Source organism: Thermobia domestica, chromosome 1 (assembly GCF_964235325.1).
Source record: "Thermobia domestica chromosome 1, izTheDome1.hap1.1, whole genome shotgun sequence".
Taxonomy (NCBI): domain Eukaryota; kingdom Metazoa; phylum Arthropoda; class Insecta; order Zygentoma; family Lepismatidae; genus Thermobia; species Thermobia domestica.
Genome location: NC_137454.1, coordinates 44,320,739 through 44,337,186, shown reverse-complemented (window position 1 = coordinate 44,337,186; position 16,448 = coordinate 44,320,739). Strand labels below are relative to the sequence as shown.

At 36.6% G+C, this 16,448-nt stretch overlaps 2 protein-coding genes across 3 annotated transcripts in view; both read right to left on the bottom strand.

Annotated features, from left to right (window-relative positions):
• The window catches only part of LOC145684621 (uncharacterized), a 117,509-nt gene that overhangs the window by 94,431 nt on the left and 6,630 nt on the right, over positions 1–16,448 (bottom strand). The gene's annotated exons all lie outside the window — the stretch shown is intronic.
• On the bottom strand, positions 5,921–14,824 carry LOC145684610 (uncharacterized). The gene is made up of 4 exons (XM_081757001.1): positions 13,169–14,824; positions 9,693–10,351; positions 8,145–8,382; positions 5,921–6,195 (listed from the first exon to the last, which is right to left on the bottom strand). Exons 1-4 carry the CDS (start codon positions 13,332–13,334, stop codon positions 6,068–6,070), a joined length of 1,191 nt encoding a protein of 396 aa, XP_081613127.1. The 5' UTR covers positions 13,335–14,824; the 3' UTR covers positions 5,921–6,067.

Sequence of the window (16,448 nt, the reverse complement as noted above, 5' to 3'; positions counted from 1 at the left end):
AGGGTAACATATAATACTGAATAAGGAATAATTATGCAACAAATGACATTACGAAGAGTAATGGAACTAGCTTTTGAGGTCGAAACCTAGTTTACAGGTGTGCAAGGAGAAAAGAAAATATATACAAAGTTTTGGAACACGCATGTAAATTAGTTCTTACTTGTACTTCATGTACTTGCTAGTCTGTAATGTACAAAATCTGTTGAACATTTTCCTTTCCTCCTTGCACGCCTATAAATGAGTGAAAGTCAGTATTGTTACTTTTCGTAAGGTCATTTCTTAAATACTTATTCTTCGTCTATTATTTTTCTTCAAGTATATGTTACCCAGGATGTACATCCTATGCAACAATGCTAATTAATTCTGATTTTTTCTACTTTTATATGCTTGAATACAGTTATTTTATCTACTTTAGTTATATGCCATGTGCATATAATCTATATACACAATGCTTGTTACGTGCACTTACAGCGTATATGTTGCTTACGACATGCCTGAATGGTACTAGGACAATGCATATACATCGCATGTTTCGCACATAAAACAATGCATGTTTTTCACCTGTTTCCTTGCTGGCAAGAGATTTTACATACCTGTACAGCATTTGACATGGGCCGGTAACATTTGTGTCACCTACATGAACATTTAGGCTAGCACTTACAACACTTTCGTTGCTTACAAGGAATATTTAGGTTTCCTGAGAGCGCAATACATTTACAAAACATTTTTCGTACATGCTACTATGCTATACGAAACAACGATGGAAGAACTGAGTAACGCGAATTTTCGACTAAAATGCCATTTCCAAGAAGCAAGTTTAACAGGAAATGCCAGAAAAACTATGATTAACGAAAGATATTTAGACGCAATCCTGTTGCCTTTCATAGTTGTTTCATATAAGTACGGTTGTTCCCCTTTATTTTTGCTTATACTTTATTATCTTTTCCTGTTTGGAAGCAAGGTTTGTGTAAATCAGTCACCACGTTTGGACCCGAAAAGAGACCTGGATAAATTTTATTTCATGTCTTACTGTCTGAATGGTAGTTTTATATTTTGAGTAACAAAGCAATTTACGATATACTCATTTTTCTTCCAAACAGGTTTGCTGTGTATCGCCAGCGAATTTTTTGCAACAAAGAAACAAATATGTTTAAGATTCGTTTTGTTCATTAAAGAAATAATAATCATGTTGCCTTTCATAGTTGTTTCATTGAAGTACGGTTGTTCCCCTTTATTTTTACTTATACTTTATTACCTTTTCCTGTTTGGAAACAATGTTTATGCCAATCAGTCACCACGTTTTGACCCGAAAAGAGACCTGGATAAATTTTATTTCATGTCTTACTGTCTGAATGGTAGTTTTATATTTTGAGTAACAAAGCAATTTACGATATACTGATGTACACAATTTATCGTTTTTCTTCCAAATAGGCTTGCTGTATGTCGCCAGCGTGAAATTCAAATGTATTTACAACAAAGAAACATACACGTTTAAGATTCGTTTTGTTTATTAAAGAAATAATGAAATGCTTTCATACAAATGTATATTATATAAAGACTGAAAATACATTTTTTTAAATTCTTGCAAAGAAAACACAATATTTTCTTTGTTCCATCGTTTTATATAAATTATGAAAATCTTAGCAGTGAATATTAAACCAAAAGCAAGTTTACAATGTTAACCGTGCGTCTAAACAAGGGAAGTATCAATGAGCTCATATTGAAACCTACCGTAAAATTTCACTGAGGAAGGAAGTCCCACAGAAAAAACACACAATAAAACAACTGCGTTTTTGAAGTGGAGTTAACCTAAATGGCAGATTGAAATGTCGCGTATCCATGTCGACAATAGCACAATACGTTCAGTACCACCCCTTGTAAACTGCCTGTTAATAATAAAAAATCAATAACAACAATGTGGGTACATACTATACCTAAGGGGAAGTCGTACGGTAAGGTGAACCTTGACAGCAGCCATCTTGAATTTAGGTCAAGTTTTGTAAATAGGAATAGAGCCAAATGATACATGATTTTGGGTAAGAATTTAAGCAGAAAAACAATGGTAGCAATAGTTTTAAGATACATGCATTTGGTAAAAAGTTACAGTCATATTTATTGTGTATGTTTCTATGTACACAACTCCCGAATGAAGCAGCTGTCCAACAATTTGTAAAATACAAAAATATAGGAAACACCCTTTATATTTTCCCAATTTGTCCCAAATGTTGTTAAGCAAAGGTACACACTTGTAGGAGATTAGTCGGCAAATTTGGTCCAAATTGGTTGAATAGGGGTGGAGATACAAGCCGGAAAAACGAAAATTCCATTGGAAAAATACAAAATAGTTTAAACACCATGTAATTCTGATGATTTGTTTGAAATTACGGTGGTCACAACTCAATACTTTCGAAAGCGTACTCTGAAAATATGGTTCAAATCTGTTGAATAGGAGCGGAGATAGACTAGATAATACGAAAATTTAGCCAAAATCGTTGATAACAAAATTCTTATATTAAATGCTGTATGTGCAATTTTCCTCTGATCTGTCTCAAATTTTAGTAACATTTAGTTACAAATTTTAGTTATATTTCAATAGCGACAACTTACTTTTGGGCAGCTGCTTCATTCGGGAGTTGTGTGCATGGAAATATACACAACAAATATGCCTGTAACTTTTTACCAAATGTACGTATCTTAAAACTATTGCTACCATTGTTTTACTACTTAAATTCTTGCCCAAAATCATGTATCATTTTGCCCTATTCCCATTTACAAAACTTGACCTGAATTCAAGATGGCTGCTGTCAAGGTTCACCTTACCGTACGACTTCCCCTTAAGTATAGTATGTACCCACATTGTTGTTATTGACTTTTTATTATTAACAGGCAGTTTACAAGATGTGGTACTGAACGATTGTGCAATTGTCGACATGGATACGCGACATTTCAATCTGCCATTTCGGTTAATTCCACTTCAAAAACGCAGTTGTTTTTTTGTGTGTGGTCTTTCTGTGGGACTTCCTTTCTCTGAGTGAAATTTTACGGTAGGTTTCTATATGAGCTCATTGATACTTCCCTTGCAAGACAAAAGATACAAGTTTTGTTCTATTAACTTAATAAACTCTACATTCCATAATAATTGCAAAGTACCTTACTGCTATTCTTAAATTCTTCATCTGCAGATGACTCAGGTGTAGTGTTCAATTGTATATCATCCAATTCAAGAAGGTTGAAAAGTACCTATCCTGTCCAACTTTTATGCATATGACTTTTGTATATAATAATTCCTTCGTAAGGATGACATAATCATGAGTAACAGACGAATCATTATTACAGTGAAAAACGTGTGTTATGGGCAGATTGTACCACTTTTCTGTGAAAGCAGTTTCAGCTTCCATCTTTTCAACATAAAAATATATATGTTCTTTGCAACAAGATTCGCATTCAATAACATATATTTCTATGATCCTACAAACATGTGCTGTGCTACAGTCATCAAGCAAAAAGTAACTGTCATCGTGCTTCCTGTTAGTGCAGTGTTTAGAAGTGCAGAAAAGCATTTTTCCTGTGTGTATATCACCTATTCGAGAACATTTATATATTTTTGCGCTTTCTTTACCAGAAAAACACGTTGCTGTAATAGGAATACCGGACACTTGTGTTAAAATATACTGTGTAGAGCAATCAGTTTTTGTGGTATTGGCAAACGAGACTGATTTTGAACTTAACAGGAATTCTGTAATCTTAACTGTTGCAGATGTTCCGCTACACGCATTTTCTCGTGCAAAGCCATTAACAATCTGTGAACCTATCTCTTGTGTTCCATGCATGTAGTGTTTTAAATTTCCATTTAGTGACTCAAACGGGAAACATGAGAAAGAATACAAAGGTCCTGCATTTTTGACACAATCAGTGAGGTGCAATAAATCATGTACGTTAGAACTCATATGCTTCCTACCATATAAATGTTCAGTTTGGAAAACAAATGCATTCAAACATTTTTCCATTGCATCCAAATGTTGCACGGAAATTGTACTTGATAAGAAACACGCCACTGGTTTGATGATTTGCAAAGTGTGATTGAAATAATCAGTATTATTGAAAATATCAGAAAATATAGGAAAGTACAGTAAGAAAAGATTCTCAAACTCGATAGCTTTCCAATTTCGACGTTCTTTGATCGATCGTGGAGAACGGGTTAAACATGATGGCGTTTTTATTTCTGTCAAACGCTTGTTGAGTACATTAATCTTGCGGCCTAAGTACCACACTTCATCCTTGTTTTTGGAATCCAGCCAATTCATGACTAAAGAACGAAATATACCCAGACATATACAATGCATGTAATCTATCATTGTACTCTCAATAATCTGATAATTATTAAGGAATGCAAATACACTTATCCCCTTAGCACCAAACTCTTTATTCTCACTATGTCGAGAGTGGTCTGCGTCATTTCGCAGCGGACCTTTAGGATGTGCCACATTGTACGGATAAATACGTAGTCCATGTTGTAAGTACTGTCCTGGTTGAAGACATTTACTGCATCCAAACTTGCCGTTGAATTGTACTAGCTGCTGTACAGCACACTTTGCAGGTTTATCAAACGTGCCAAGAATGGCATGCAAGCGTACCTGAGTGATAACATTATTTTTCAAAGTATATTGTCCTTGTAGAAGAACACCACATTCAAACTTCTTCAATTGTGCAGCTACACATGAATAAAATACAGAATGCAATAAATCGTTCTTTTTAACGTGCAACTCTGGAAGTCCGATGAAAGTGAACAATCCAACTAGAAGAATGTTTTCTGGTTTCCATCGCATCGGTTCATCTATTTCTAATATGGAAATGTAGAATGGCCAGAAAGTGATATGAGAACTGTTAAAACAGGTAACGCCATCAACATTTATGATCCCTGTCAAAGATAAAATTCCATCTTCATCCACTAATAATGGGTGTTCTTCCCTGAAGTTCCTATAAATTTTACCATCTCTAACACTACTCAAGTTACCCTGACGTGATTGCGATATTGACAGATTTGCCAGAAAATGTGGTCGGGAAAACATGTTCTCCAGTTGTTTACCAATATCTACAGTAAAAAAAGAGTGAGCTTTTTTGCACACGTGTTTAGTACAGTTATTGCATGAAAGGGAAGCACAGGCTGAATCGTGAATATATGCACACTGACAACAGAAGAAATGCCGCTGGACTTCTATGTTACGTAAAGCCATGAATTCTTGCAATAATAAATATTTCGTGCGTGGTACTTCTTTAATATTTACAGAATGCATTAACCTAAGAAGATCTGATGTTGCAGTTTTCGTGAGCTTGTGCTTATGAACAAACTGCATTATTTTTATAACAGATTTACTTTCAACGTTCTCCTGCAATGTAGAACTGTTTGGTCCCGAAACGTTATGAACTACATTTAATTGCAATTCAGGAACAGAAATATCTTTTAACTCAGAATTGCACTCTGAACTATCAGGCGAAAAGTCGAACGTTGATTTAAAAGGATGCTGTGAATATGTGCCGTGAAGTATTTCGTTTTGTTCCTCAAGAGGAAACGCCGGAAACGAACATTGTTCATCGATACAGCCCGATGAACCAACGCTTACACTGCCTGTCAACTTATTTTCCCCGATTTTTAAGCCCGCGTAATTGGGAAAAGGGTCAATTTGTGGTTTATCGGATTGTATCGAAGAATAATGGTTGTTTTCGTCCTTTTCTCGTGAAGAACAAGACGATGTACTAAGGCTATTACATAATGTACCTTCTCGTTGAGTGCCAGGAATTTCAGTGTTTACTCTCTTAACATGTAAACGCTTATTCCACCTATATCGTGTTTTTCTTGGTACCTGAAGCACCGAGGGAGTGGGACTGTTGCATGCAACATATTGTTTGTAGTTTCGTTTCATTGTAGTTTATAAGTTAACGTAACTATATTTTAAACACGTATAATGAACATACAAAAAGTAACTACAAATAACTCAAAAGAATATATATACACTGTATCTACAAATTACTATTATACTGTTGGTATGAAGCAAAATTAACACAAACTCTACTGATCATCTTGATCCTTCTGCTTGTCTCCGTGCCTATTCTTCCGAGCCGCCTGTACACATTTGTCCGTCATAGCTGCGTGAACTGCAGACGTCTTGGTATTAGGAAATTTGAGGAGAACATAATCTGTGATCAAAGAAAGGTCTTATCAACAAGGATCTTTTACACATATACTAAGCTGAAAATATAACGAAAGAAACAAACTCCAAGTTAAAAAAAAGTCATATATTGAACAATGAACACTGATTGTAGGAGGTGACTGGGTGGACAGTAGAGAAACTAACAACTACAGATATAGTTATTGTTAAGAAAGAAATAGTTACATTCTGTTTAAAGAGTATTTTAGAAGTGTATTTATAGTTTTTACGGCTATAAGATTGGTTTGACTTAGTTTAACGTCCCACGGTTATGTCTGCTAGACTAAAGGAGAATGACCTGCTGATTATAGTGGAATCGAAACTACTTCGATCGTTCAACTGTACTTCCACCGGGAATCGAACCCGGGACCACGCGAACAGAAGTCAAGCGTGCTAGCCACTAGACCAAGCGAGGGTTCTTTACAGCTATGAGTCAAGTAGCGATAGGATTGGGTAAAGAAGTGGCAAATTAATTGGCCATAACGTACCATTCAATCCTGGACTGATTTCTTCTCATTTCAGGTCATGTCGGTGACCAAGAGAAGGGTTCAGGTGGATCAGTCGGAATCATGCTAAGTGTAAAAGTTAAACAAGTACAAAACTTGGAAAATTCGCCACAGAAACTTACAATTTGTTCACATACGTTAATGGAGATCAGTATCTATCTATCACGCGTATTCGAGTGGTTCAAGAATGTTAAAGGAAGGAGGGACAATCCAAAAACCCACTGTGACAGAGAATGTGTGTAGAAAATCGGTACAATTGTTCGAAACCGCTACATGAAAATTCGAGCAATTACTAACACCAATAAAGAAACAGTAAATAGAGTTTTACACGTGAAAAAGAAGTGTCATAAATCCTCTCGCACCAACACAGATTGAATTGCAGTACTGACATTGTTCAAAACAAAAAAAAATTATATTCGAGGTCAAATTAGAGGGAATTCGGGTATTGGCGAACCCGTCATCTAAAGCAGACCCTCCTTTTTTTATTTTGTCGATTTTCTTGAAGTGAGTTGGCAACATTATCAGAGAACGCAAATTGCTTACTCTTATGTCAAAGCTTTCACTGAAGATGTCATTGAATGCAAATAAGAATACGCAAATTTATGTCTGTAGCAGACTTCAAAACTTTCGAACGGTTAAAAAGTCTTTCCTTATGTATTTAGTTTCATTTAGATTCATGTTATATTAAGAACAAATAGGTGACATTGTCTTGACTAGACCTTACAAGAACATCAAAACCATCATGTAAAAATATTTAATTACTGGTGGCGGATAAAGTGGACCCCGGCATGGTAGCTAAAGTGAAGCAGAGTCCAATTTGCTCAACCTTTCCAGCAGTGCTCCTTTAAAGGTTCTTTTACTGAATTAATGACTGGCATAACTTAAAATGTGTAAACTTAATGCAGATATAACTGTTGGATACACAAATGCACACATGTACGAGTTTCTCAAGTCATTGCAGTATTGTTATAGCCATTGGACAAGTCGGTCATTGGAGTTCTGAAACGTTTCTACAATGGAGAAATCATAATGTACCTCAGACCTACAGGTCATCCTATCACTCACTGTAATTTGACAAAACTTTGATAGGACAATTAAGGTTACAGACCGGCGTCTTTAATTTCTCGTTCAGCACCTTTTGTGCTACAGGATTCTAGCCCATTAACAGAAGACCCCAGGGATCCACTTTATCGGAGCAGTTTCAAAATCAGCAAATTTTCACACTTCCAGTAAGGAAGAATTAAAAAATGAATACAGCATAAGCTAAATTATTGTGCTTAAACATGATACAAATAAATAAAGAATTGTTTTGTTATTGATTTATAGAAGTATCAATTTGTATTTAAAAATATAGCCCACTTCCTCCATGATGTACTATGCAAGAAATGCGAAACAAAAATTATAAGTAAAAGGCATATGAAACCTAACATACCTTTGATAGCACTAATAATATCTGGAGACAGTGTTTTCTTTATTTTGCCACGACCAGTTATTGAACTTGTACTAAGCTCATCATCATCAAAAAAGCACGACATAAGATTTCTCGTGAGCTTTGTAGCAGAATGGCCTGCACTGGCTACGCAGCGAATTAATCGGGAATGCTTTATTGTAATGTCAGGGTAATCAGGACTGAGAACCACATCATCTCCATGTACGGATCTCGAGTATTCCTGTAAGTAAAAGTTTAACACAATAATTAATCTTAACACATTCTACCATTTACTTTTACATATATGATGTACAGTAGAAATAAAATTACCCGAATTGCTTTGGAAACAAACGATCTTACCACGAACAATCTTTTGCGCTTGATTTTGGTTCTTGAACCCCCCCAACACAAAACAAGGGTAGAGATAACGAAAGCCGACACGATGCGAGACTTAGCTGGATCGAAACTAGTAGTGTGAGCTGATTGACTGATTTTAACACACTGTACATGCAAAATTTAAACTACTTTGTTTTTATAAGTCTTTAATTTGTCATTTAAGCAAATTTAGATTTTTGTATAAAAATACTATTTTCGTAAGTTATCAGGATCGAGTGTAGTCCAATTAATCCGGATAATTGTAACTCTACCGTATATAAGCACAATAACTGCCCAACATATGAACAGTATGTATCAAACACTACTACAACAGCGAAATTGAGCGTGTTTTTAAAATTGCATTGTCTAGGGAATACATATAATTTTATACGCCTCCAGCTAGCAAAAAGGAAACAAAAAGAAACATATGTAAGAACAGTGCCGTCAAATCTAATTAAAACAAGCAAACCGCAAATGATGGCTTTCCGAAAATAGTGACCCAATCACATTTGAAAGGGACGAGAATGGATACATTATACGCAAGAATTTTCGAGGTGCAATCTTCCTATAAGCACAGATGAAATGCAAATATATACACACAAAGAAAGAGAAAATGAAATGACTTTCGAGTCTTCCGTTCTGCGGTTATGTGGAGTAAGCTAAAGGAGACAGTGATGATGAGAACCAATGAAATGATGAAATGAACAGAGGTGAACGCTGTAACCCTCTCCACTGGTCTAGTGGCTAGAATGCGCGCCTTTGGCGTAAAAGATCCCGGTTCGATTCCCGGTGGTAGAGCATTGAAAGAGAGGTTCGGATTCCACTTTAAACTATATGTCCACGTCTCATATAGCCTCCCTCCTGAAAAAAAAGACGTAAGCGATAATCAAATCAAATAATCAAAAGTAAACGCTCTACCATTGAGCCACTGCGACCCCACACAAAGAAAAGAGACAAAATACTTAATGCAGACTTTGTCTGTCTTATAGAGACTATGCCGTTACCTTAAATTACTCATAGTTTGAAATAAGCAAGCAGAAAGAGAAATTTGGACCGCCACTTACATATTTGTATGACCCTAAGAATTTGAACAATTGTACGCCCGCACCCCTTCCCTACAAAACGGCGATAAATTGATCTAAAACCTTAGTCTTAAAATCTAGAAAAGAAACTTACGTTACTACTTTGACTGGATGGTGACACCTCATGGTTGGATTCTTCAAGATCTTCGGCATCTAGCAATGTGAACAAGAATGTCTTGACACTTCTCGGTACTTTGAGCTTCCGCTGTTTATCTCTGGAAGCGCATTCCTTCTTTAGAGCATCTACTAAGCATTTTTCTTCGTCTAATTTGGTGCGCAAATCATTAACTTCTTCTTTCAGTACGCTGCAGTTTTGACATTTGTCGATCTTTCGTACTTTTGGTTTCGAGCCTGATGGACTGTTCTGAGCTGATAAGTATGCGTTGCTTGAATGCTTGTCTATCTGTTCTTGACAAACGTTACTGGCGGATGCTGACTGTAAACTTCCGTTGCAAGAAGTTCTGTTTATTTGCTCTTGCCAGACGTTACTGCCGGGTGTAGTTTCTGTAGCCGACTCAGATGGAAAATTATCCGTACATAGTGTGGGGTCCTTCACAATAGTTTCAAAGTTCCTTTCAAATATTTCTTTCAAACTGCCTGGATTTCTACGATTTTCATCCTCTTCATCTGTTGGAATCGGATCTGTTGAACTTAGGTCATCAGAATTATTACTGCTGCCAGAATCATATCTTATTACCCGTTCCGTCTTCCCGACAAACTTCCTTTGTTCCACCTCACATTCGGTTTTAGTACCTGAAAAAAAAAATCCATCATGATGTCATCTGCATCTGAAGTTTTCGGTGGTACATCATAATCACTTCATAAAATATAAGCAATACAAGAAAAGGGCCACCCGTTAAAGGGATCTACTACAGATTACATGCACCAGCTTCCAAGGAAAAGTAGTAGGTTCAGTAGTTAAATAATCGTGGCAGATACTGACCGATTGAAAGTAGTGCCATTGCGGGAGATGTGAGAAGGCTATCTAATTGACCCGGGTGGTAAAGTTTGAGATAAAGTGTCCCTTATACAGCTAGCAAACTACAGAAACTGCATACCTCAATCTAGCCGATGCTTCTAAATCACTCGTTCGCAGTAGGAGTACAAATATATAATAAATAATTTCGTAGAGAACAGTGTATACTGATAGTTAATATATAGGGGCGCAGATTTTTTAAAAATATGTGGACATAAAAATGATAACTTTGCGGTTAAACGAGTGACTGCATATGAAAGAGGACTGTGTTCGATATTAATTCCGACTATCGGAGTGCCCTGCATTCTCCATGCCTCCTGCAGGACAAACACCAGTTCTCGCATTAGTTAGTCCATTTGCGATGTCGCTGTCGCAAGACTATTAGAATAGATCGTGGCTAAGCTGTTAGCGCACGCGCCTTTGACGTGAGAAACTTGGGTTTGATTCCCAGTGGAAGCTCATGTGGTTCGGATTTCCTGTTAATCAGTATGTCTACGTTTCATATGGCCTCGTTGCTGAAAGGGACGTTGAACTCAAAATCAACTCAACTATTAGAACGGGAAACTCCAAAACTTAAAGTCAGTGGGTGCGCTTTTAGAATAAGCATAAACCTCGTTTATTCCCCAGTAGTGCAATTCCTAAAGTTTACTGATGAAAGAAGTAAATGTTTTATGAATGTCTGTAAACCGAAGACAAAACTTTTATAAATTGGTTTACACACACACACATTATTACTCGGTAGTAGTACATTGTTACTTGGGCCTGTACAGTAAGAGTTTAAGAATGCCTTATGGAATCATTTGAAGCAAGAAAAGTTAAGACAAATGATTTTTATTTTGCCGACGTATGTAAATATTCACGAATCTAGGCACAGTAGTAATGTTTGCATGGTGTAGCTATTCTTCATAATCTCATTCGAGACTTACAAAACCTACACGCAAACTACAACGTATGATGTTGCAGTTCATTTCCTACATCCCAAGAAATGGCATTTGTGCTGGCTGTATCGCCAGACCACATGAAAATCGAAAAAGAAGTACCAACATGAACTACATTTGGTTAGAGTACATACTTTACGTTAGGTTATGTTACATTAGGCAGGTTAGGTTCAGTTACAAGTCAATTACCTTCAAAACAAAGGCATGTAAATTTTTACAATTTGCAATAGAACATTACTATTTGCGTATAAATAAGACGTCCGAATGTATATGATATGAAAACTACAGTACAAGACATTAACCAACCTGTGCTAGGTGCTCACTAAAAGCAGAGCGCGTTAGTTAGGGCGGGTAAAGGAACAGGCGCATGAGCGAGGGTAGTGAAAACAGGTGGGTGTTGGCAATGATAAGAGTTTGAATAGCACTTGTCGTTGTTTCATACTAGTAACACTCCACTTGTAAATAGTACACCGTGTCTTTCACACAATTTCAACAGCTGACGTTCGTTATTTTCGTGTACGTAATTCTATAAAACTCACACGATATGTCATAATATTGATATATATGCGCCATTTCCACACTTCATTTCTCGCCACTAAATCATAACAAGTGTACCTCTATGTGAAATAGTCTCTTCCGCCTCCACATACAATGACGCTTAGAACACCAAAACCAGCCTACCAAACCCCTTTCTTAACTTCAGCTATTCCCCTAATCTGCTTTTCATTCAAGCTCCTTCACAAACCAAAATAGGAGTATGTTTAGTACAAGAGGTCCAAAAGCACGTAAAAAACAGAAAATTTACAGAAGAAACGAATGATGCAAGTACTTAGACGTAACAGAACGTAACCAAATCTAACCTAACCTAAACCAACCTACTATTAGTAGAAATAAGCGAAATTCTATCATTCTTTGGAAAAGTATGCTGGACCCATACACTAATATAACATAAACTAACCTAAGCTTACCTAAATTAACATAACCTACCCTAAACTAGCCTAATGTGAACAGAAATTACCAAAATTGTAACATTTTTTAGAGAAAAGTGCTGGACCCCTTCTGCTAAACATAGGCCCCAAAATAAATTATCCAATTCACCCAGTAGATTTCCAAAATATTGGAGGCGGTACAGCACTTAAACCCCAAGAACCAACATGGTTCACACTGTTTTACGTTAATCACTAAAAATCTACTATTCTACTCTGATACCTACAAAAGTGTTATTTAAACTCAGATATCTAGATTCAGGTCGACTGCCAACAGTTAAAGTGTACTAAATAGTTTATTTTGGCGCCAACTGTTGTTGATCTAGCCACACAATAAATAAATTAAAAAAAAAAAAAACTTAGGATTATAAATAGTAAATACTTCTAAAATATAACAGAGTGACAGTGAATTAAAAGTGAGCACAATACTCTGTTACTTAGCCAGAAGACATTTTCTCCAATGTACTTCGCTGAGTCATTAACATCCGTAGATTCATGCGATTTGTATTTCCATCGTTCGGTAGTTACTACAAATTCGCGGTAATTTTCTGTTTCGACAGTTCACTGCAAAACACACGGTAATGAATCACACATTAAATATATGTCATTATCTTAAATTAATTACATCTATAGCTGTTAAAGTATTGTTAGAGCCAAATACATTACTCACCTACATAAAGAATTCTACCATCGTAGCACGTGCTTCCTTTCCATTGTACAGGGTACACTTTTCCAAGTGTAAGTTTACCTGTACATTTACATTTCTTGCGGTGTAGAATGGAATAAGTATTATTATCCCATTCAACTACAACATACGCATTATTTGCCGTTGACATCTTGAAAGCCACTGTAATCTTGTGGAAACTTACAATTCATCCGCTACCATCGAGCACACAACCATAGAAAAACCACTGATTACAAACCCTAACGTCAACAACCAGCAGACGATTGACAACGAACAAACGAACGCTGTGGCGCCAAGCGTCTTTCCTGTGCGTAAACATATAGGTTCTGATCACGTTATAATTATGTTGTTTTCGATATTGTCTCCCAAGTTTACAATATACATATAAGAATAACTTATATGTGTATGACGATAATTGTGTATTGTTCACATATCGCAATTCTTAAGGAAAGGAAACTTATTATTCAGACTCAGGGGTGTCATTTGAGAAAGTCAAGGGGGCAATCGCCCCATGAGTTTCAGAATCTCTTAATTAATTGTGCAGTAATATAATATAAATAAAATGTTAGTGTGTTTGTGCGTATGCTTCTTTGGGTGCCAGACGAATGGACCGAGAGTTATCAAATTTTGGTCACGGGTATGCTGGTCCACGGCCAAGACCAAGACGAAGCATTTTTTCCAAACTTCGAACTAGGGGTCGCAAGGGAGGATTTACTACGACATGAAAATATAGTCGAAAATGACTTATATTAATGTTAACTTCATAGTTTTCGGAATCGCTGAGATCATAGTGAAACTCCCGATTGCGTTCACTTGCCCACCCCCCTTGGGGGCCAAGAGTCAACAGCAGGTCACCGAGACATGTACAAATAATCGAAAATAACCAATATTAGTGTCAAGTCTATAATTTACAGGCTCGCTGAGATTAACGCTGAAGCTATGGATCCCGTATATAATTCCAAATACAGCCCCATCGCCTAGGGGCCGAGTCAGGGACATACGCAGGGGGTGGTCCTGGGGGTCCGGACCCTCCCCGAAATTTCGACTTTTATGTAAATTTAGCCTAATTTTAGGGGCAACTTTAGAAATTTTAATATAAAATACTCTCATATTGAGTTTGGACTCCTCCCGAAATAAATTCCTGCGTACGCTACTGCCGAGAGTCACCAAGCGGGTCACCGAGACACGTAGAAATAAGCGAAAATTACCGATGTTAGTGTCAAATACATTATCGTATCCTTTTATCCATCTGCATGTACTTTCCAGGTGTTTTACATGTACATGGTAAGTACCTGGGCATACTGGGGAAATAATGCATTTCCCATGCATGTGGCATGTAGTTTCCGATACATAGTGATTTACCTGTCTTATATTCCCTGTACATGTACGCTTTATCTACGTCTGCCAGGTACAATACATGCACCTGTGACATTCATTTTCCGTGGATGCATGTTCCTTACCTGTTTTCATTTATATGTACAGGAATTGTACATTCCATGTTTTTCACTCCTAACTTACGCATGTAAACATGTAATTTACATTGCATTTTTTCTATCGTTCTGCAGGTACTTTGCATGTGTTTTACATGTACATGGTAAGTACCTGGGCATACTGGTGAAATAATGCATTTCCCATGCATGTGGCATGTAGTTTCCGATACATAGTGATTTACCTGTCATATTCCCTGTACATGTACGCTTTATCTACGTCTGCCAGGTACAATACATGCACCTGTGACATTCATTTTCCGTGGATGCATGTTCCTTACCTGTTTTCATTTATATGTACAGGAATTGTACATTCCATGTTTTTCACTCCTAACTTACGCATGTAAACATGTAATTTACATTGCATTTTTTCTATCGTTCTGCAGGTATTTTGCATGTGTTTTACATGTACATGGTAAGTACCTGGGCATACTGGTGAAATAATGCATTTCCCATGCATGTGGCATGTAGTTTCCGATACATAGTGATTTACCTGTCTTATATTCCCTGTACATGTACGCTTTATCTACGTCTGCCAGGTACAATACATGCACCTGTGACATTCATTTTCCGTGGATGCATGTCCCTTACCTGTTTTCACTTATATGTACACGTATTGTACATTCCATGTTTTTCACTCCTAACTTACGCATGTAAACATGTAATTTACATTGCATTTTTTCTATCGTTCTGCAGGTACTTTGCATGTGTTTTACATGTACATGTTAAGTACATGGGCTTAAGAGGAAAAACTAGCATTTCCCATGCATGTGACTGATAGATTACAGGCACATGCCATCAATTTGAATCATGTTTTTTGAACATACCTATTGCTCTTGTATGTCCCAGGTATATTACATGGACCTGTACTATGCATGTACCTTGGTGTATGTACATTACATGTCTCCTTTATATGTACAGATACTTTTCATTGCATGTTTGAGAACTTCTAACATTGAACACCATCTACACATGTATCACATGTTTATAGCCACAGGTAGATTCACCTGTCAGTGGGAAACTAACATGCTTTTTACAGCTACAGGCGCCTGTATAGTACCTGGTAAAGTCACATGTACCTGTACATGCACAGAACATTGCCTGGAATTTGTCACATTTTCATATGGGATATGCTTGCTTCAAAGTGATTTTGTTTGTCTTATGTCCAGAAGGTATGACATTATAACACAACGCAGTTTTCGCTCTTTGTGTTCGCAAACATGAAGGATTTTTGATTTGTAATCTACCGACATATGGAGAAGGACATTTTATTATTCCTTTGCACTAATACGCGAGTAAGCACTACAAAAACAAAAGGAATGTAGTTACATTGCTTTCTGTCCCAGAATACAGTGAATTTGGTCGAGAACGTACTAAATTCTTTATGCACGATTATGAAATACATTTTTTTCAGTGGAATTCTGTTCTAGAGACCTTCTTTTGGTAATACATAGTTCCAAGCTAATTCTGAAACTAGGAGTGTATTGCGAAACACTATTAAAGAAACTATGATCTCATAAAATTCTAACAAGTGTGTGCCACGGTGCGTACACTATCCTAAGACAGCTTGAATATTTTTGACATATGCATTTGTTTCCCCCTGAAAAAACCCATGATATTTCTATGGATTTATTTTTGCCTCCCAAAGCCCATATGAAATTAGAGTACTCCAATTATTTCCCAGGGAAATTTAAGAACAATTTTTAAAATTTTCTGCGTAATTTTCTGTTAAAAGTATTGGACATCAAACTTCTATGTTTTTGAGATTATTTTAATTG